The 22,150-nt window shown below is 50.8% G+C and overlaps 2 protein-coding genes across 5 annotated transcripts in view; one reads left to right on the top strand and one right to left on the bottom strand.

Moving 5' to 3' along the window:
• The window catches only part of Phrf1 (PHD and ring finger domains 1), a 29,172-nt gene extending 12,164 nt beyond the window's left edge, over nucleotides 1–17,008 (bottom strand). For 2 of the 4 annotated variants that reach the window (XM_042665558.1, XM_042665559.1), the window contains exons 1-9: nucleotides 16,910–17,008; nucleotides 13,091–13,203; nucleotides 12,200–12,322; nucleotides 9,229–9,434; nucleotides 8,047–8,130; nucleotides 6,074–6,192; nucleotides 2,517–2,614; nucleotides 2,053–2,228; nucleotides 1,065–1,194 (exon numbers count right to left, since the gene is read on the bottom strand). In XM_042665558.1, the coding sequence (XP_042521492.1) occupies nucleotides 1,065–1,194; nucleotides 2,053–2,228; nucleotides 2,517–2,614; nucleotides 6,074–6,192; nucleotides 8,047–8,130; nucleotides 9,229–9,434; nucleotides 12,200–12,322; nucleotides 13,091–13,181 (1,027 nt within the window). In that variant the 5' untranslated portion in view covers nucleotides 13,182–13,203; nucleotides 16,910–17,008. The remainder of the gene's footprint in view (nucleotides 1–1,064; nucleotides 1,195–2,052; nucleotides 2,229–2,516; nucleotides 2,615–6,073; nucleotides 6,193–8,046; nucleotides 8,131–9,228; nucleotides 9,435–12,199; nucleotides 12,323–13,090; nucleotides 13,204–16,909) is intronic. The other 2 variants (XM_042665560.1, XM_042665561.1) reach the window with 1 other exon arrangement.
• Nucleotides 15,459–17,249, top strand: LOC122095030 (uncharacterized protein C10orf95-like). Its single transcript, XM_042665556.1, has 3 exons — nucleotides 15,459–15,501; nucleotides 16,347–17,050; nucleotides 17,193–17,249. The coding sequence occupies exons 1-3, from the start codon at nucleotides 15,459–15,461 to the stop codon at nucleotides 17,247–17,249; spliced, it is 804 nt and encodes a 267-aa protein (XP_042521490.1).
• Nucleotides 17,250–22,150: the final 4,901 nt, after the last annotated feature.

Here is a 22,150-nt window from a genome sequence, read left to right as displayed (position 1 = left end):
GCTGTGGCTCAAGTGGTAGAGTGCTAGTCATGAGCAAAAAAAGAAAAAGAAAAAAGAGGTCTGCGTGAACCTTCATTTTAGGAGACTTTTGTATTGGAAGATTTAATCTCCAGGAATCAGCAGAGGTAGAATTCCAGGCAAGTCAGAAAGGAGTATAACATTCAAGGTTTGGCCAGTGTATTTGTTTTTTGTTTTGTTTTGTTTTTTTTGGGTCCGGTAGTGGGGCCTGAACTCTGGGCCTGGGTGCTGTCCCTCAGGTCTTCAGCTCAAGGCTAGCGCTTTACCACTTGAGCCACAGCGCCACTTCCGGCTTTTTTCTTTTTACTTATGTGGTGCTGAGGAATTGAACCTAGGGCCTCATGCATGCAAGGCAAGTACTCTACCACTGAGCCACCTTCCCAGCCCTGGCCAGTATATTTGTATCCACAAGTTTGTTCTGAGGTTAAAAATCCTAACTAAGCCCCAGGACTGGCACCAAAAAGAAAAGAGGACAGGCCTACAGAAAGGAGGTCATGGGATGGGAAGGTGGCTCAGTGGTGGAGCGCTTGCCTTGTGTGCATGAGGCCCTGGGTTCAATTCCTCAGCACCACATAAGCAGAAGAAGCTAGAAGTGGTAGAGTGCTCACTTTGAGCTAAAGAGCTCTGAGACAGTGCCCAGGCCCAGCATTCAGGCCCCAAAACCAACAACAAAAAAAAGTTCAGGACCTCAAAAATCATAAAATCTACTGATGCTCAAGTCTTCTATAAAGTAGTATACGGTACTTGCACATAGTTTAAATCAGCTACAGTTTCTTTGTAATACCTAACATACTATACAAAATACTATGTTATTCAGGGAATGACAAAAGCAAAGGCTGTATGTATTCAACATAGATGGGACTGTTTCTCCAAACATTTTGGATCCACAGATGGAGGAGTTTATGAATGAGAAACACAGATATGAAGAACTGCCTGTATTTTTGACTGAGCAACTAAAGTTGCAGAGGAGAAAATGGTGGTGACCACATTCCTGGACTCCAGGGCAGAAATGCCGGTGGGAGGAGCATCCACCGTGCCAGGCTTACCGGTCTTCCTTTTCCGTTTAACAGAAGTGCGTGGCGTCAGAGGGCGCTGGTACACAGCAGTGCTCAGACCAGTTGCGACGGCCTCAATTGTCTCATCCAGCAGAGAAGACATGAGGTACCTGGGCACGTGCTGCACACAAGCAACAGCAGGCGTCAGTGGGTGAGTGCAGTGAAGACTACCCTTCATTTCTTGTGGGGGAGGGAACATCAAGAAGGACCATGTTAAGGGGACAGTGCCACCACAGACACCTGCTCAGAGCTCTGAGTATGGCCCACAGAAGCCTTAGGCCTGTATCACCTCCCTCAGCTTCACGAGAGTCAGGGGGAAGAATAGGCTGTGAGGGTTAGGCATCGATCAAGAGTTCCAAGTGGAGGAAGAAGGCAGATGGGAGCAGGAGCCAGCCATGTGGCCTTGGTGAAGGCAGCAGACCCAGGGAGGGAGGGAGGAGCTAGAGGGGTATCACCAGGACTCAGGTGGGAATGCTGTGGGGGAGACAGGACCGCAGTCTCTCTAATCTACTTGGCACTCAGGCCATAGTATCGCTCTGCTGCCCACGGGAACCTCAGAAAAGAACTACCAGGTGCCCTAGTCCACAGAGTAGCAGCGATGGAGATGGAACCTTCAATACCAGGACTTGTTTGTGAGGAAGGTTCACTTGCAAGCCTTAAAAGTGTGAGAGCCAGCTTGCAACCTCCTGGACACAAGAGGGACCACCCTCCGTGGGTCAGAGAGCCAGTGCAGGGGCGCTGGGCTACAGGAGGGACCATGTTCTCTGGGTCAGAACCCGAGCTTCTGGCTCGGAGAGCTTGCTAGGCTGACCTGGCACACGTAAGGTGTACTCACATGCCCGCTCACCAGGCTACGCTGGGTGTGGCACACAGGCGCTCTGTAGACCTGAACTTCTATGGCACAGTGATAGCTCTTCAATCCAGTACTCACAGCACTGAGACCTCTCTGGTCAGAACAGGCCTGGTGTTGGCCGCCTACCTGCACCCTACTGGCAGTGGAGATCCGGTTCCGGTTCACAGTGGCCCTCACTCTCTCGCTCTGCCGCGTCCTGGCAATGGCTCGGGTCCTGCCTGTATGAGGCCGCAATCTGCCAGTGGTGGGCACCACATCGGCCAGCAGCTGGGAGACCTCTTCTTCGCTTACAGGAACTATATCTTAGGAAAAGAGAACCCTGAGCTGCTGGGGCTCACGTCCTGTGTATCACAGCATCACTCATGTAGGATGACTGCCTGGGTCGTGTGAGCAGAAGTCAAATGCTCCAGACCTTGCGGACTAGAAGTCCCAATCTGATGACTCATGACTGCCTCCAGAGGTCAAGTTCCTCTAGCTCCCAGTCAAAGCCCCATCATAACAGAAGCCAAGGTCATTCCCTACCACACCAGACTCTGACCCAAGGCCCTTCTCTGGGACTTCGGGCACTCTGGGGTAAGGCAGCACATTACCACTGGCAGGGACACCACCAGGGGCAGCACACTCTGGACAGAACCACTCATCCACAGGCACTTCTTGAAGGGGAGGATCCAAACACTCCATGTGGTACCTACGGGAACAAGAGGGAGAGTGTCTATCCCAGCAAGGAAGCCCAGCGACTCAGCTGACAATCAGATATGCCGAGGCCTTCAGTGCATTTGTTACAGACTGAACATCCTATGTGATGTGGCAGAGCATACGCTCTGGCCCTTGCCCATGTGGCCAGCCCCCACGTATGCTGGCCCTAACTTCCTCCCCAAGGCAGGTCAGGCACTGATCTTCTGTGCCCAGACCAACTTGTCCAATAATAGGAGACTGGAGAACTGGACTGAAGTCTTAGCATTGGTTGTTTCTCTGGCATATTTCCAAATGGGTGTCTATGCTTCAGTTATGCCTATGCAACTGAGGCTCTTTAAAGGCTCAGAAAGACAGGGCCTGGTGAGCTCTGGCATCTGGGCACACAAAGGTTCTTGGAAGAGGTGGCTAGAAAGGGTGTGGTAAGCCAGGCGCCAGTGGTTCACATCTGTAAACCTAGCTGCTCAGGAGGCTGAGACCTGAGGATTGAGGTTCAAAGCCAAACCAGGCAGGAAAGTCCAGGACACTCTTATCTCCAATTAATCACCGGAAAACCGGAAGTGGCACTGTGGCTCAAGTGGTAGAACATTTGCCTTGAGCTGAAGAGCTGAGGGATAGCGCCCAGGCCCAGAGTTCAGGCCCCATGAGTAACAACAACAACAAAAAAAAGACTAGCATCTTTATAAGAAGAGGAAGAAACATCAGAAGCTATGCAAATGAAAAGACCCAAGAAGACATAGTTGAAAGGCCTCCTCAGAAATCAATTCCAGTGCTGGGCGCTGGTGGCTCACGCCTGTAATCCTAGCTACTCAGGAGGCTGAGATCTGAGGATCGCGGTTCAAAGCCAGCCCAGGCAGGAGAGACCGTGAGACTCCTATCTCCAATAAACCACCAGAAACCGGAAGTGGCGCTGTAGCTCAAGTGGTAGAACATTTGCCTTGAGCTGAAGAGCTGAGGGACAGCACCCAGGCCCAGAGTTCAGGCCCCATGTCCGGACCCAAAAAAAAAAGAAATCAATTCCACAGCTGGCACTGGTTTAGCTACCCAAGGGGGTTGAGATTTAAGGATTGTAATTCAAAGCCAGCCCGGGCAGAAAAGTCTCACTTCTAATTAACCACCAGAAAACCAGAAGTGGAGCTGTGGCTCAAAGTGATAGAGTACTAGCTTTGAACAGAAAAGCTCAGAGACAGCACCAAGGCCCTGACTTCAAGCCCCACAACCGACCAGAAAAAAAAAAAAATCAATTCCATCAAAGCTTGGCCTTCTAGCCTCCAGTCTGAAGAAATGAAAGCTTGATATTTTTATGGAGTCTGGCCTTCCGCTGCTGTGTGCATGCTGATCAGGTCACACACCCGGAGTCTCAGCTGGTACTGCTAAGCTAATAGTGAGACTCCTGCCTTGGCACTGAAGTCATAAGGCAACTAACTGTACCAGGTCCTTGTGACGCCCATCCTTTAGTGAGGCCCATCCCCAGCAATGTGACACAGCAGCCCAGCCTTCTCTTCACTCCACATCTTCCCACCATCACTCACAGGGGTCCCAGGAGTTTCAAATGTCAGTGCCTGAGTGCCTGAGCTAGAGAAGAAAAGGTCTTTTGGTCCAAGCTAAACTGAAACATCACCTAACTACAGTCTTTTTAAAACTTGTTTCCGGGACTAGGAATGTGGCTTAGTGGTAGAGCGCTTGCCTAGCATGCATGAAGCCCTGAGTCCGGTTCCACAGTACCACATAGAAAAAGCCCCAAGTGGACTGGGAAGGTGGCTCAGTGGTAGAGCGCTTGCCTTGCATGCCTGAGGCCCTGGGTTCGATTCCTCAGCACCACATAAACAGAAAAAGCCGGAAGTGGCGCTGTGGCTCAAGTGGTAGAGCACTAGCCTTGAGCTGAAGAGCTGAGGGACAGCGCCTAGGCCCAGAGTTCAGGTCCACGACCAGCAAAAAAAAAAAAAAAAGAAAAGAAAAAGCCCCAAGTAGCACTGTGGCTTAAGTGGTAGAGTGCTAACCTTGAGCAAAAAAAGCTCAAGGACAGGCCGGGCACTGGTGGCTCATGCCTGTAATCCTAGCTACTCAGGAGGCTGAGATCTGAGGATCGCAGTTCAAAGCCAGCCTGGGCAGGAAAGTCCGTGAAACTCTTATCTCCAATAAACCACCAGAAAACTGGAAGTGGCGCTGTAGCTCAAGTGGTAGAGCGCTCGCCTTGAACTGAAGAGCTGAGGGACTGACAGTGCTCAGGCCCAGAGTTCAAGCCCCACGACCGACCAAAAGGAAGCTCAAGGACAGTGCCTAGGATTGGCAAAAAAAATTAATTAATTAAAATATATATATATACATATACATATATATGTGGACCATCAATAAAGATGAAGACCTCGGCTAGGCACAAATATACAAGGGAAGGAGCCAGAGTTCAAACCCTACAACTGACAAAAAAAAATAAAATTAAAGCCGGGCGCTGGTGGCTCACGCCTGTAATCCTAGCTACTCAGGAGGCTGAGATCTGAGGATCTCGGTTCAAAGCCAGCCCGGGCAGGAGAGACTGTGAGACTCTTATCTCCAATAAACCACCAGAAAACCGGAAGTGGCGCTGTAGCTCAAGTGGTAGAGCGCTCGCCTTGAGCTGAAGAGCTGAGGGACAGCGCCCAGGCCCAGAGTTCAAGCCCCACGACCGACAAAAAAAATAAATAAATAAAATTAAAAAAAATTAATAATGGTCAAGGGTGCCAGGCATGGCAGCAGACCTACAGTCTCAGTTACATAGGACACAGAGACTGAGGGGATCATGGTTCAAGACCAACGTGGATAAGTTATAGAGACTTCTCAACAAGTAAGTTTGGTGAGATGGCACATACCTGTAATCCCAACTATTCATAGATATAGGTTAGAAGGCAAGCCCCAGGCCTCCCCCTCTCAAATAAAGGTAAAGGATTTTTTTTTGGGGGGGTCCAGTCGTGGGGCCTGAATTCTGGGCCTGGGTGCTGTCCCTCAGCTCTTCAGCTCAAGGCTAGCGCTCTACCACTTGAGCCACAGCGCCACTTCCGGCTTTTTTCTTTTTGCTTATGTGGTGCTGAAGAATCGAACCCAGGGCCTCATGCATGCAAGGCAAGTGCTCTACTACTGAGCCACCTTCCCAGCCCAAGGAATCTGTACTGTGGCCAGGATGATGTAGCTGCAGGATCTCATTCCCAACAACTCTAGGCCGGCATGCACACTGCTAGGCCAGGCCCAATCTCCCTGTGGTTCCCTGGCCTTCCTTCACTTTGTCTTAGTGTACTGTGTAACTCTGGGCAGCCTCAGAATGCTTTCTGGAAGATGTAGAGGTACAATGTCAAGAGCTAGGAAAGCCTCTGATGTCACTTTATGTGGGGCTCAGTCCCCTATGAGCCCCAGGTGATACCCCTTGCCCTCTACACAACCCAGATAACACATTCCAGCATATACCAGAGCCCCGCGCCCTTACCCAGCATCACAGCCATCACAGAGCAGGAGCCGGTCCTCACGGTCACACCTGCCACACACTTCACAGAAGGTTGGGTCTTCCTCTTCCTCCTCCTGGGCTCTGGTGTTTTCCACTGGAATCTAATGACAAATCTGTTGGTTACATACCTAATGGACCCCAGAATCTAGGTGTCAGTTCATAATACAATTTTAAGATCTGTTCAGGCTTTATTGGCCCAGAGGACCTGTGCTCAAGTGGCAGAGCACTAGCCTTGATAGGGGCAGTGCCCAGGCCCAGAGTTCAAGACCCAGGACCAACAAACAAATAAATAAGCTGGGTGCTGATGACTCATGCCTCTAATCCTAGCTACTGAGGAGGCTGAAATATGACGATTCTGGTTTGAAGCCAGGTAGGGCAGAACAGCAGAACAGTCCCCGAGACTCTCATCTCCAATTTACTACCCTAAAACTGGTAGTGGAGTGGTGGCTCAAAGTGCTAGAGTGCTAGCCTTGAGCATAAGACTTCAGGGACAGCACCCAGGCCCAGTGTTAAAAAAAATATATCAAGGGCTGGGAAGGTGGCTCAGTGGTAGAGCGCTTGCCTTGCATGGATGAGGCCCTGGGTTCAATTCCTCAGCATCACATAAGAAAAAAGCTGGAAGTGGCACTGTGACTCAAGTGGTAGAGCGCTAGCCTTGAGCTGGGGATCTGAGGGACAGCGCCCAGGCCCAGAGTTCAGGCCCCACGACAGGACCAAAAAAAAAATATATATATATATAGATAGATAGATAGATAGATATGTATATATATATCTATATATATATCTCAAACTTGTAGTTTTTAGGAATCTCAGACAGATCCCTACAGCCTTGCCCAGGGCTACTCATCAACGGAAGAGGATCTGGGGTATGACTCAATGGTACAATGCTTGTCTAGCACACATAGACCCTGGGTTCAATGCCCAGTGATACGAGCGCACACGCGCATGCACACACGCGCACACGCGCGCGCGCACACACACTATAATGGAACATACCAGAAACACCAAGAGGTAGAGACAGGATGATGGAATGAAGCCTAGTCTGAGTGACAAAGCAAGACCCTGTCTCAAAAGTCCAAGACTGAGGATGTAGCTCAATGGTAATGTTTTCCTAACATTTGCAAGGCCCTAGTTCTAGTCCAGTACAGCAAAAAACAAACATACACTAGAAGAACAAATTAGCAAAGGGGAATTAAGAGCAGAGGAAAATGCCTTCTTCCTTCCAGCTCTACACAATAAGTAACCCAGTACTTTCTGAATTCTGGTCCTAGAGTGGGCCTAAACTTGCACACATTTCCTCTCCAGCCACATGCCCAGAGACACTATGATGAGATGGTGATGAGGGCGAAAGACCAGGACTCTTTCTTATCAGATGACAATTCTAGCTTTGGGCTTCATTGTGCTCAGGGCCACAAAAGCACAAGTCCATTTCTAAAACCTATTTAGAGAGGGCTGTGCTGGTGGGGAGGATGAAAGGAAATGCTTACTTCTAACTATGAAAACAGAACAAGGAAACCTGTTGGGGCTGCTCGATTTGGGCAGAGGGGGATAGGGTATGTGACAGGGGATGAAACTGATTGGAATTCAATGCAAATGTGTGGAGAAATCGCCCATCCGGTGTAACCCAGTTTTATTTATTTATTTTATTTTTACTTTTTTTTTTTTTTTTGGGGGGGGGGGGGGGAGGTCTGGTCGTGGGTCCTGAACTCTGGGCCTGAGCGCTATCCCTCAGCTCTTCAGCTCAAGGCTAGCGCTCTACCACTTGAGCCACAGCGCCACTTCTGGCTTTTTTCTTTTTGCTCATGTGGTCCTGAGGAATTGAACCCAGGGCCTCATGCAAGCAAGGCAAGCACTCTACCACTGAGCCACCTTCCCAGCCCCTGTAACCGAGTTTTAAAAGCAAGCTCTTTCCTATAAGGTAAGGGAAGAAGGGGGTGGGCAACATGCATACTTACCTTCTTTAAGATTTTACCACCAAACTCAGCTCGTATACAAATACATTTAAATATGGTTCGATCAACTGGACAGGAATTGGCATTCTGTGAGAAATAAAAATTGTATTACAGCCCAACAGAATCACCTTCATGTCAATACTGTCTTCAAAATAAAATTTTTCTCTAAATCAAGTGTTGGCTTTTTAAAATGTATACTAAAAGCCAGGTGCCAGTGGCTCACACCTGTAATCCTAGCTCCTCAGGAGGCTAAGATCTGAGGATTGCAGTTCAAAGCCAGCCAGGGCAGGAAAGTCCTATCACCAATTAACCACCAGAAAACCAGAAGTGGGGCATGGCTCAGGTCCTAGAGTGCTAGTCTTGAGCTGAACAGTTGAGGGACAGCGCCCAGGCCCAGAGTTCAAGCTCCATAACTGACCAAAAAAAAAAGAAAGAAAGAAAAGGTATAGTAAAAACTTTTTTTTAACTTTTTTTCCTAAAGTTTTTTATTGTGAAAATACCGTACAGAGGGGTTTCAATTACATGAGCAGGGTAATAAGCACATTTCTTATCAAGCATTGTTGTCTCCTCCTTTTCCCCTTCCATCCCTGTCTTCCCATCTCCACGACTATACTGCCCCCCCCCAAAAATCTTTTTTAAACATTTTCTGGGGGGTTGCGAAGGTGACTCAGTGGTAGAATACTATAAATGTTTTCTAGTTATCTTTACCAAGAACCTTTCAAGTGGACTTACTGAAGTTCACTGTATAAAATAAAACATACATCTTTTCAGTTGAAACCCCAGTACTGGAACAAAAGGGAGGGAGGAAAGGAAGGGAAGGAAGACAGTCAACAGCTACTTGCTTGTCCTCTCCAATGCTGGCAGTCAGGACTAAGTGTTGACCATCAGATCTGTAAGATCCTCCCAGGTAGCAACATGCTCTGGGGCTGCAGCACACATAAGCTCTGCTCCTATATCACTTAACGTTTCAACGTCTGAGCTCCCAGGAAACCTGTAGTCCCCTTCTCTTGCACCCCTCAACCACAGACACACCCCATCACAGTAAGCCGAGTCTCAACAACAGTTCTGAAAGCCCAGGGCTCAGCTCTCAAAAGTGCAGACTTTAGTTCTTTACTATCAGAGAGCCAGGCATAGCAATTCTAAGTGGGAGCCATCCAAAGCAGAATCCCAGCAAAACCCACTCACCCTGGACCATTCGACAATACAGTCTAGGCAGAAGTAGTGGGTGCAGGTCTCTGGGGTGCCCAGAGCCTGGTCTCTGAATGCATTGAGGCAAATGGGGCAGCTTTCTGCATCATCGTCAGAATTGAGTGCACCGCTGGGCTCCAGCTTCCCCCGAGCATCTGCTGCCGCCACTAACGTTTGTATATCATCTTCAGAATCCTCAGAACCTTGGGTAAATCAAAACATTACAATTTCAGTGAAAGAAAGGGTTGGGAGCTGGGCGCTGGTGGCTCACACCTCTAATCCTAACTACTCAGGAGGCTGAGATCTGAGAATTGTGGTTCAAAGCCACCCTGGGCAAGAAAGTCCATGAGACTCTAATCTTCCAATTAACCATGAGAAAACAGGAAGTGAAGCTGTGGCTCAAAGTGGCAGAGTGCCAGCCTTCCCCTGAGTTCAACACACACACAGACACACACACACACAGACACACACACACACACACACACACACACACACACACACACACACACACACACGATTGGCTACATGAGCAAGAGTGTTGGCTGGGAGCAGGCTCAAGATTTACTCAGGAAAAGAGCTTTCAGATAAGTCTTTGTGGGCTGGGTACTGGTGGCTCAGGCCTATAATCCTAACTACTCAGGAGACAGATCTAAAGGATCAAGATTTGAATCCAGCCTGTGCAGATAAATCCCAGGGACTCTTATCTCCAATTAACCAACAAAAAACTAGAAGTGATGTCTGGCTCAAGTGGTGAAGGGCCTGCCTTGAATTTACAAGCTAAGCAAGAGCACAAAGCCCTGAGTTCAAGCCCCAGTACCTTGTGGGGGGCTGGGAAGGTGGCTCAGTGGTAGAGTGCCTGCCTTGCATGAATGAGGCCCTGGGTTCAATTCCTCAGCATCACATAAACAGAAAAAGCCAGAAGTGGCACTGTGGCTCAAGTGGTAGAGCACTAGCTTTGAGCTGAAGAGCTGACGGATAGTGTCTAGGCCCAGAGTTCAAGCCCCATATCCAACCAAAAAAAAAAAGAAAGTCCTTGTGGGATACATTCTCCATCTACCTGGAAGGTACTCAGTGCACCTGTGCCTGGTGAGTCTCGTCCTCATGACCTGCAAGCTATGGTTGCCACAGCTACTAACCTGAATCCATTCCAACCAGAGCTGTTTCTGAGTCAAGTGGACAGGGATAGTGACTGAGCAGCCACATCAGCTGCTCAAGCCCAAGACTTAGGGCAGAGGCAGAGCCCAATTAAAGCCATGGACTCCAGGGCCAGAATGGGTCTCAAAGAATGGAACAACTGTTGAGCCTCCAAGCGTGCCTATTTTAGGACATCAGCCCCTGAATGGCAAATTTCTTTTTCTTTCTTTTTTTTTTTGGTCTGTTGTGGGGTTTGAACTCTGGGCTTGGGCGCTGTCCCTCAGCTCTTCAGCTCAAGGCATGCGCTCTACCGCTTGAGCCTCAGAGCCACTTCCGGTTTTCTAGTGGTTTATTGGAGATGAGTCTCAGGACTTTCCTTGCCCGGGTTGGCTTTGAACCGTGATCCTCAGATCTCAGCTTCCTGAGTAGCTAGGATTACAGGCATGAGCCACGGGCGCCCGGCTTGGCAGATTTCTTAATGGGCCGCTTGCTTTATCAGATCCATTTTTCAAGTTTGGGGCTGGGGCCTAACCAACAGCAGGTCCAGGAGGTAGGTGCTTCCAATTTTCTAACACTGACAGCCACAGAATCATAGTGAAAGAATGAAACACAGGTGCTAGAGATGCATCAAAAGTGCATGCTCCAGCTGGGCGCCGGTGGCTCCTGCCTGTCATCCTAGCTACTCAGGAGGCTGAGATCTGAGGATCACGGTTCAAAGCCAGCCCAGGCAGAAAAGTCCATGAGACTCAGATCGCCAATAAACCACTAGAAAACCGGAAGTGGAGCTGTGGCTCAAGAGGTAGAGCGCTCGCCTTGAGCTGAAGAGCGCAGGGACAGCACTGAGGCCCAGAGTTCAAGCCCCATGACCGACAAAAAAAAAAAGCCCAGAGTTCAAGCCCCATGACCGACAAAAAAAAAAAGTGTATGCTCCTGGCATGAAGACTAAGACAGAAGGCAGCCCACCTGAGGCCCTGGCTGCCTATAGGCGGAAGTGGCTGTGAAGGATGGGGAAGTTACCTAGAGCAGACCTGCCCTTTTGAGCACTGTTCCCTAAAAGAGGTGAAGGGCACAAACCTCAGCTAGTACTCAGACTTTAAAACTACACAAGAAGTTTGCCCAGTTCTGGAAAGCACCAGCAGAGAACGAACCACAGGGCAGACCTGCCAACTAGCCTATCTGCTGGGTGAAATCTCAGCCCACACAGCCTTCTAGGTATCTGAACCACCTTGCACCGGGAGGATGATCATGTCCTCTCAGAGCTCATGCTTCTTTTTCCTCTTTTTTACTTTGTGCCAGCCCTGGGGTTGACCTCAGGTCTCGGTGCTGTCCACGAGATTTTGTGCTCAAGGCTGATGTTTTACTACCTGAGCCACAGTTCCACTTCCGGCTTTTATGCTTATGTGGTTCTGAGGAATCGAACCCAGGGTCTCATGCATGCAAGGCAAGCATTCTACCACTGAGCCACCTTCCCAGCCCCTTCTTGATGTTCTTGCACATTTTCCGCACCTACCAGAAGAGACATCTATGAAACCATGTCATTAAACTGAACATGGAAGCTAAAGACTATAGCAGGGGGGCTGGGAAGGTGGCTCAGTGTTAGAGCGCTTGCCTTGCATGCATGAGGCCCTGGGTTCGATTCCTCAGCACCACATATCCAGAAAAAAGCCGGAAGTGGCGCTGTGGCTCAAGTGGTAGAGCGCTAGCCTTGAGCTGAAGAGCTGAGGGACAGCACCCAGGCCCAGAGTTCAGGCCCTCATGACCGACAAAAACAAAACAAAACAAAACAAAAACAAAGGCTATCTGCTCACAGTAAGAGAAGAATCAAGGCATCTACCTGATCTGTCTCCCAGGTCCTCCTCTTCAGAGAGCCCTTCTTCATCCTCCACGTCTGTGTCATCTTCATGCTCACTGCCTGTGTCATCCTCAGAGTCTCCACTGTGCTCATCACTGCTTTCTTCTAGAGCATCGGGGTTTTGTAAAAGTATAGGCCCCAAGGGCAGAGTCACAACTAAAGTAGCAGAGAACCAGGTTTGCTCTGCAAATGTACTGGGGATTTCAAAGGTCTGCAGGTTCCCTGGGCTGAGAGTGGGACTGGTGAGGCCAGTGAAAACAAAGGGAGGCCTCCTACCCACATTTGTGCGACTCACATTAAAAATCAGACAAAAAGTGTCAAGTACCATGGCACAGGCCTGTAATTACAGCACTCAGGAGCCTGACATGAAGGATTGAGAATTCAAGACTACCCTGGACTACATAACAAGACCATGTTTTACATAAAACAAAACAGATAAGAAGGCCCAGCTACTTAGGATGCTGAGGTAAGCCAGGCACCGGTAGCTCATGCCTGTAATCCTAGCTACTAAGGAGGCTGAGCACTCGTCTTGAGCTAAAAAGCTGAGGGACAGTGCCCAGGCTGAGCTCAAGCACCATGGCCAACCAAAAAAAAAAAAAAAAGTAAAGAAAAGAAAGCTGCAGTAAAAGTTGCTGGAGCCCAGGGACTATAAACGAGTCTAGGCAAAATGGCAAGATGATACCCAGTGTAAAAAATGAACACGAAAAAATTAGTGCACCATATTTCTATAATTTAAAACTAAAGTGTGTGTGTGTGTTTGTGAAGGCTGAAGTTAAAAACCCATATACAACCTCCCAAGGGCAGTCAGCAACCTGGAGAATACACCAGGCACCACTGCTCCTCCAGAGATTCCCCCAGCAGCAGGTGGCTTACCAGCGTCACTTGCCAATTCCAAGGGGCCTACTTGGCATTCACCCGGTCCTGGGCTCTGGGCCACAAGTTCATCCAGGCTCTCGTCATCCATTGCTACACATCGGAGTTCAGCTCTGAAAGAGACCAGTGCTAGGTAATTCCAAACTGCACTAGTTCCAAAGTCCTCTCTTAAAGAATAATAGTCATTTGCCAGGTGCCCATGACTTATGTCTATAATCTTAGCTACTCAGAAAGCTGAGGACCTAGGTCCAAAGAGAACCTGAGGAGACAAATCAAAGATTCTCTTTTTTTTTTTTTGGTAGGTCATGGCTTGAACTCTGGGCTTGGGTGCTATCTCTAAGCTTTTCAGCTCAAGGCAAGTGCTCTACCGCTTGAGCCAGAGTTCCAGTTTTCTAGTGGTTTATTGGAGATAAAAGTCTCATGGACTTTTCTGCCTGGGCTGACTTTGAACCGTGATCCTCAGATCTCAGCCTCCTGAGTAGCTAAGATTACAGGCGTGAGCCACTGGTGCACAGCTTGAGAGAGATTGTTATCTCTGGTTACCAGGAAAAGGCCAGAAGTGGAAGACTGGATCAAGTAAGCCTTGAGCAAAAAAAAAAAAAAAAACAAGCAAGAGTATAAGGCCTTGAGTTCAAGCCCTAGTACCAGTAACAAAATAATAATAGTCATTCCTTCTATTTCCCTGAACATTCATACATGAAGAGGTCAGACTGCAAGACACAACACACATAGGGCAAACTCAGCCATAACTTATGCACAAAATCAAAAAAAGACACAGATTCCTATGTGCAAAGTAGATCTCAGTTCCTAAGGATCAGGGATGCTTTTGTACAAGAACTCCTTCAAGAGTCTCAACACCGGGGCTGGGAAGATGGCTCAGTGGTAGAGTGCTTGCCTTGTATGCCTGAGGCCCTAGGTTCGATTCCTTAGCACCACATAAGCAAAAAGAAAAAAGCCGGAAGTGGCGTTGTGGCTCAAGTGGTAGAGCGCTAGCCTTGAGCTGAAGAGCTGAGGGACAGCGCCCAGGCCCAGAGTTCAGGCCCTACGACCGGACCCCAAAAAAAAAAAAAAAAAAAAAGAGTCTCAACACCAAGAATGAATCACATGGACTTCTGAGCAGAGCAAAGTAGCATTGCACAACTGAGAGCTGGTCATCAGAGGCTTAGGGAAGAACAGTCTATCTGCATAGCACTCCCTGAAGAGGTCACTCTTGGCCAAGGCTGGTCCACTGGCCTTCATTCAGTTGACTACTATCAGCTGAGGCTCCTAGGGCCTTGGAATTTCTGTGGTACCCAGATGGGGAGGCTGAAAAAACAAATTATTTTCACCTGTCAGTAGGATATCTACCAGGGCCCCTCTGCAGGCCCTGTAAAGACAGCTGGTACACTTGTGTACAACGTCTTAGACTTGTTTCTGGACATGACCCTCCTCCTATCCAGAGCCTCAGACTTTGGTCCACAAATGAGAACCAATCCACGCACATAGTCCTCAGTGCTGCTTACCCCAGTTCACAGAGGCACAGTGAGTGAAACCCACCCTGTGGCACCATGTGCATTTCCACCAAGCCTCTTATCTATAGTTGAGGGAAAGCACCACACAGGGGTAAGAGAAGTGCTCAAGGTCAGGTCTATTTACTGAACCCTGTAGATGCAGGCTTGCTTATGTCCTTCAGCCATAAGGATCACACACACCCAGCAGAGGCTGGAGAGGGGTAATCCCTCCACCAAATAACCTTCATGAAGGAGTGAAGGCCAGCTCAAAGATAGGGACTGCCCTACCTCCCATGTAAGGAGGCACCACAAAGCCCCAGGTTCTAGCTCAAGTTTTCTACATAGTAAGGGCATTTAATTTGAGAAAGCTTTCACTGGCCAGTTGTCATCTGAGAAGTGGTTTTGACAAATTATTAACCTTTTCTCTATCTGCTGTTCTAAGTATCCACAGCCCCTTACGAAGAGTCTATACCCTGTTTCGCAGTGAGGAGTCCTGGCCAGGGGCTCCTGTTTCTACTAGGACCCTTACGACCTTACGACGCACGGCTATCAAGGATCAAAGATCAAACCTAAAAGTGGCTACTGTTAGAGACAAGAGATCTGTAATTCTGCTCACCTGTACCCTTCCCATACCTGTGACCTCATATCATCCTAGGGCACATGCTACAATGCCTGCCCTGTCTGCCCTGTCCAGAAGAAAGCTGAGGGGAAGGTGAATACTCATTTATGAACCAATCAGCAAACAATTCAAAGACAGCAGAAAATTTAGCCCCCAAACCACTAGATGACATCAGGGTAGAAATGGGGTAGTTTAAGGTCTGATGTACAAGAGCAAATCCCCACTCTAATAACATATTTCACACTCCCAAGTTCAAAATATGAACAAGCAACTCTTAGATTCTTTCTTCACTGAGAGCCATAGTAAGGGTCAGGCCCTGCCTCAGAAGGCTGCCATGAGAAATCAGGGAGGAAACCATATGAAAGGCACTGGGCAAAGCTGGGCGCTGGTGGCTCACACCTGTAATTCTAGCTACTAAGGAGGCTGAGATCTGAGGATCTTGGTTCAAAGCCAGCCTAGGCAGGAAAGTCTGTGAAACTCTTATCTCTAATAAACTACCAGAAAACCGGAAGTGGAGCTGTGGCTCAAGTGGTAGAGTGTGTGCCTTGAGCTGAAGAACTGAGGGACAGCGCTCAGGCCCAGAATTCAAGCCCCATGTCTGACAAAAAGAAAAAAAAAGAAAAAAAAAAGGCAGTGGGCAAAGCCTGCAGCAAAGTCAAACTTCTCTATTCAGGTTGACTTTTTCTTCTTTGGTGCCATCCTGAGGCTTGAACTGGTACACTCTCATTTGGCTTTTTTCCTCAAGGATGACAATCAACCACTTGAGCCATATCTCTACTTTCCAGCTTTGTGCGGGTTAATCGGTTAACTCTGCTGGGCCTCATGGGGCTTCCTGCCAGGATGGCTTGGAACTGAAATCCTCAGATTTCCACCTCCTGAGTGGTCTGGATTACAGGCATGAACCCCCAGAACCCAGCTCGGGCTTGTTCTTCGCGATCGTGTACCATTACGACGTGTATGAAACGCTGCAAAGGAAGTGGACACTAGGAGCCTCCGAAAGTCTCCGCTAGGCTGAGCACCAGGCTACAACGCCGCCCTCCTGAGTAAAGCCGGGCTGGTGGCTCCAGGCAGGGCGTTCTCAACACCGCCAGGACAGTCCCGGAAAGGCCTCTTGCTGCTGCTGGCCCAACGTCCTTTCCGTCCGAAGGAGGCCTGGTCCAGGAACGCCAAGTCCCGCGTTCCACCTCGGCCTCAGCCGGCCCCGGCCGCCGCGGCCCGAAGTGCCCTTCCCGCGGGCAGACGCGCGCGCAGGTCCCCTGCGGGGCCGGGCCGGCGGCCCGCACGGCTCACCGCGCGGAGCGGGGCCCGGCCGCCAGCGCGGCTCCACTCTGCGGCTGCGTGACCCAGGCCAGCGACTCGACCTCTCGGGGACCTGATCTGTGGGAAGCCCGGGGACGACGAGCTAACTCCCGAGAGCCGGCGCTGAGGGCCGCTCGACCCCTCGGCTCCCCCGCGGCCGGGGCCGCCGGGACCGGCCTTCCCCACACGCCCCGCCGCGCCCCGCCGGCCCGGCGCCGGGCGCCCCGCCACCTGAGGGGCCGGGCCCGGGGGCCGGGCGCGCGGCCGCGGGCGCCCGCCTGTCCCGGCCCGCAGCCAGCAGGGCGCAGGCTTCGCTCGCCCCAGAGGCCGCAGACAAAGCGAGCGGCGCCCGAAGGGGCCTGCGCGGCCGGGGGCGCGGGGGCCCGGGGCCGGCGCGGCCACCGTACGTACCCGGGGACCTGGCGCCTCCTGGGCGCGGCCGGACGTCCCTGCCGCCGCCAAAGCCAGACCGCGATGAGGCCCGACCGCCGCCACCGCCGCTGCGGCCGCCGCCGCCGCCAGCGCGCGCACCCCGACCCGGAAGCGCACCGTGTGAGCTTCAGGGACCTTCCGCCCCGCCCGTTGGTCGAAACCACTGGGCCGTGGCGGGGGGGAGATCCCTCTCACGGAGCACCGAGGCGCTAGAACGCCTTCTCCCTTCGCAGACGCTGGTTAGTGCAGGGGCTCTGTCCAGAGAAGTCAGTGTTCTGGACGAATTCGTGCTCGGCCGTCCTCCAGTGTGCTGGCCTAGGGCTCCCCCGGCGCAGATGATGGTACAGCCCACCCTCCGCCTCCCTCCTGGCGCGAATGGGAGCGGCCTTCTGCCCCGGGCCCCGCCCCCGCCCCGCGCAGGCCCCGCCCCGCACAGGCCCCGCCCCGCGCAGGCCCGGCCCCGCCCCGCGCAGGCCCCGCCCCGCGCAGGCCCCGCCCCGCGCAGGCCCCGCCCCGCGCAGGCCCCGCCCCGCGCAGGCCCCGCCCCGCGCAGGCCCCGCCCCGCCCTTCGTGCGCGAGCCTGCCGTCTGGCTGGGTCGCCCTTGGCCCCGAGGTGGGGCTGGGTGTGGGCTCTGGCTGTCTTCATCCGCAGCTTTCCTCCTGTCTGTCCTTTGAAGCATGCACAGGGCTCTCAGGTTGCACCTGGCTCTTCAAGTGCGGGCTCCTGGGCCCCAGCTTTGCGAGACAGAGTAAACTTTGAATAGGAGTCTGTGCCAGCTGCCCACACCTGTGATCCCGTTAGCTACCCAGGAGGCCGAGATCTGAGGGCAGTGTGGGAAGTCAGCCCATGCAGATGAATCTGTGGCTCTTATCTACAGTTAAACAGCAAAAGGTCACGTGGCTCAAGTGGTAGAGTATCCTGTATGAGTGAAAAAGCCAAGAGCGCTAGGCCCTAAGTTCGAGCTCCAGTACTGGCGCAAAACAAAACAAAATAACTTGAACCCTGTGGAGAATTGAACTATGTGATATGGGAGACGGTGATATGACAGAATGAGACTGGTGGTGAAGTGCTGTGTAGCGTGTGCAAGGCCCTGAATCTCCACAGCTGCCCTGGAAAAACTTGTGCACCCACGACGACATAGAACACTTTCTTTCTTTTTTTAAATTTTTTTTTTTGGGGTCCGGTCCTGGGGCCTGAACTCTGGGCCTGGGCGCTGTCCCTCAGCTCTTCAGCTCAAGGCTAGCGCTCTACCACTTGAGCCACAGCGCCACTTCTGGCTTTTTTCTTTTTGCTTATGTGGTGCTGAGGAATCGAACCCAGGGCCGCAGGCATGCAAAGCAAGCGCTCTACCACTGAGCCACCTTCCCAGCCCACATAGAACACTTTGAGTGAGCAAATTTGAGCAGAGCACAGAAACGACCTAACCCTGCCAACCCATGCTTAGGTGTGAGAAGTATCCATAAGGAGCTAGCCGCGCAAGGCCAGACTGGGCTCAAACATGTATCTATACCTCTTACCTACTCATGCCCTCTCCCTTCACCCACTGATATAAAGTTTTCTCCTTATCTGCTCACATGGAGTGAATGACAGGCACAGACACCCCCATTACAACACCCCACATTACCACTGTCAGTTCTCATGCATGCATTGGTTACCTTCCTGCCATCTCTCCCATGTTACTGCCAGTGTAGATTCACACGTTTACCCAGAGGTAGGTCTCTGCTGGTTTCCTCCTTTGTGCTGGTTCATGCTACTCGTGCCTCACATGGGCACTTACAAGCAAAGATATGGCATGTATTCTGGCTTACACAGAAGGGCAAAGATAGGCTGAGAGTTCTCTCAATTCTATCTAGCCTGAGCCAGCTTCTCCCAGAGGGTCCGGACCCTCCTCCATCATGCCTGTAATTCATACAGCTGGGTGAGCCCTGAACCCTGGTGTTGCCCTTTATCCCATTCCATCCGTCTCAACAAGTAAATGCCCGAGGAAGCCTAAAGCAGGGGCAGTGAAAGGGGTGAGAACAAGGGAATTGAAACGCCCAGAGGTGTCGAGGGACAGGCAGCACTGCCTTCTGAGACCAGGAAAGCAGATACTTGAGTGTCTTTTGACCACAAACTGGATGGTTTAAAACAACAGATGTCTGCCAGGTGCCAGTGGCTCACACTTAAAATCCTAGCTACTCAGGAGGCTAAGGATCACAGTTCAAAGCCAGCCGGGGCAGGAAAGTCTGTGAGACTTTCTACAATTAATCACCAAAAATAAAAAATCTGGGAGATGGGCTGGGAAGGTGGCTCAGTGGTAGAGCGCTTGCCTTGCATGCCTGAGGCCCTGGGTTCGATTCCTCAATAGCACATAAGCAAAACGAAGAAGACGGAAGTGGCACTGTGGCTCAAGTGGTAGAGCGCTAGCCTTGAGCTGAAGAGCTAAGGGCAAACCCAGGCCCAGAGGTCAGGCCCCACGACCGGACCCAAAAAAAAAAAAAAAAAATCTGGGAGTTGTGAATCAACTGGTAGAGCACAAGCCTTAAGCATAAAAGCCCAGGGATAAAGCTGGATGCTGGTGGCTCACACCTGTAATCCTAGCTACTCAGGAGGTTGAGATCTGAGGATCCCAGTTCAAAGCCAGCCCGAGAAGGAAAATCTATGACATTCTTTTTTTTTTTTTGGTCAGTCATGGGCTTGAACTCTGAGCCTGGGCGCTGTCCCTCAGTTCTTCAGCTCAAAGTGATTGCTCTACCACGTGAACCATAGTGCCACTTCCAGTTTTCTGAGTGGTTTATTGGAGATAAGAGTCTCAAGGACTTTCCTGCCTGGGCTGGCTTTGAACCGTGATCATCAGATCTCAGGCTCCTGAGTTGCTAGGATTACAGGAGAGCCACCTGCTCCCACTTTGGGTGGCGTTCTTATCTCCAGTTAATTACCAGAAAACCAGAAATGGAAGTGTGGCTCAAAGTGGTAGAGCACTTGTTTTAAGTGAAAGAGCTCAGGGATAGTGCCCAGGCCTAAGTCAAGCCCGAGGACCAGTGCAGAAAATAAAGAATACTGTCATTGGATTCAGGGTCCATCTAGGTAATTGAGCATCATTCCATTTCAAGGTCTTTCACTTGAGTTTTCTGAAAAAATCCCTTTTGTCCAAATAAGGTCACAGTTACATTTATAGGGCCTGGGCATGAATATATAAGTACTTTGGGGATTGGCAGGATTGGGGAACATGTGGGAATCATGTTCCTGTGGTTAAATTTCTTCCTATCCTCCAGTCCCTGACTCTTCCCTCTGAATCTGTGCTCTATCTTAAAGATAGGGCCCTCTCAGCTGGGCGCTGGTGGCTCACGCCTGTAATCCTAGCTACTCAGGAGGCTGAGATCTGAGGATCGCAGTTCAAAGCCAGCCCAGGGAGGAAAGACCGTGAGACTCCTATCTCCAATAAACCACCAGAAAACCGGAAGTGGCGCTGTAGCTCAAGTGGTAGAGCGCTCGCCTTGAGCTGAAGGACAGCGCCCAGGCCCAGAGTTCAAGCCCCACGGCCGACCAAAAAAAAAAAAAAAAAAGATAGGGCCCTCTTCAGGAATCCTAATGATCCAAGGGATTCCTTCAAGAACACATGATCCACACCTATAATCCTAGCTACTCAGGAGGCTGAGAGCTGAGGATCACAGATCTTACTAGCCTGTGCAGGTAGGTCTGTGAGACTCTTATCTCCAATTAAGCCTGAAGTGGAGCAGTTGCTCCAGTGGTAGAAGACTAGACTTGAGCATGGGTACAAACAAACATATAATCCCTCAAGAACTCATGATTTAGTTGGGTGCAGATGTCTCACACCTGTAATCCTATCTACTCAGAAAGCTGAGATCCAAGGGGTTTGAAGCCAGCACAGGGAGGTAAGTCTGTGAGAAGCTTATCTCCAATAAAACTATTTAAAAAGAGCCAGAGGGGGCTGGGAAGGTGGCTCCGTGGTAGAGCGCTTGCCTTGCATGCCTGAAGCCCTGGGTTCCATTCCTCAGCACCACATAAGCAGGAAAAGCTGGAAGTGGTGGTGTGGCTCAAGTGGTAGAGTGTTAGCCTTGAGCTGAAGAGCTGACAGAGCCCAGGCCCAGCGTTCAAGCCCCATGACCATGACCACCACTACCACCACCACCACCAACAACAACAAAGAACCAGAAACAGAACTGTGGCTCAAGTGGTAGAATGCTAGCCTTGAGTGAAAGAAGCTCAGGGATGGCTCCCAGGCCCTGAGTTCAAGCCCCAGGACTGGCACAAAAAACAGAAACAAAAAGCAAAAACTCCACATGATGTAAGTCTTGCTGACCCTTCAATTCCTCCTTTCTTTTCTGGGGGCACTAGGGGTTGAATTAAAGGCCTTACATTGCTAGGCAGGTGCTCTACTACCAATTCTTTTTGCTTTAGTTTCGAGATAGGATCTAGAGTTTATCCTTAGGTTGGTCTAGACCTCAGTCATTATCTTTACAATTCATTTGTGTATAGTCCATACTCTTCCCAATCTCTACCTTTCAAGGATCCAGGATTACAGATATGAGCATTGGAGCCCAATCATACCCTTAAATTTCTGGTTGCCAATGAACTAAGCTGGTTTCTGCCTTCTTGGTGCTCCATCCATAGATAGCCGCATTGCACAACCCTGTGCTTAGAGCCTGTCCCAAAGCTCTATGCTACTGAGGTCTAGATCCGACACCCCTGTGGAGCCCCAGCACTCAACTGCCCAGGCTAGGTTTGTGGCAGCTGACAAGCGCTAACCCAGACTGTACAAGATGTGGGACTCTGTGGAAGCAGTGAAGACAAGGACGGTCCAATGAGAGGAGGAGGGCAGCCATGGACAGGGGACTGGGGAGGGCAAAGGATCCTCTTGGAGGTGCCGGAGCAAGGCGGGGAGGTTCACCAGGTCAGACAGTCTCTGAGGCAGGATTGTGAAGAACTGGTTGATTTGAGGGAGATTGGGCGGGGGGAACAAAGAGCTCATAAGGACTCCTGTTTTGGAAGCAAAAGAAGAAGCACCTTCCTGCCTGCTTAGGGTCAGAAGATCCACGGTTTCACTCCAGGGTCCACCTTGGCCACGGAAGGGAAGGGAGTGAAGAGAGGACAACCACGGGGAGCAGGCGTCCCCGGGCTGCTGGCCTCTGAAGCGGGCGCACGCATGCACACACACGTAACGCACGCACGGGGCGTTGAACTCAGGGCCTCCTGCTCTTGCTGGGCTGGCTCTGCTC

Source organism: Dipodomys spectabilis, unplaced genomic scaffold, assembly GCF_019054845.1.
Source record: "Dipodomys spectabilis isolate Male_0828 unplaced genomic scaffold, ASM1905484v1 ptg000331l, whole genome shotgun sequence".
In the NCBI taxonomy this organism is placed as follows: Eukaryota; Metazoa; Chordata; class Mammalia; order Rodentia; family Heteromyidae; genus Dipodomys; species Dipodomys spectabilis.
Note: the sequence above shows the minus strand (reverse complement) of the source record. Positions and strands in the feature narration are given on the sequence as shown.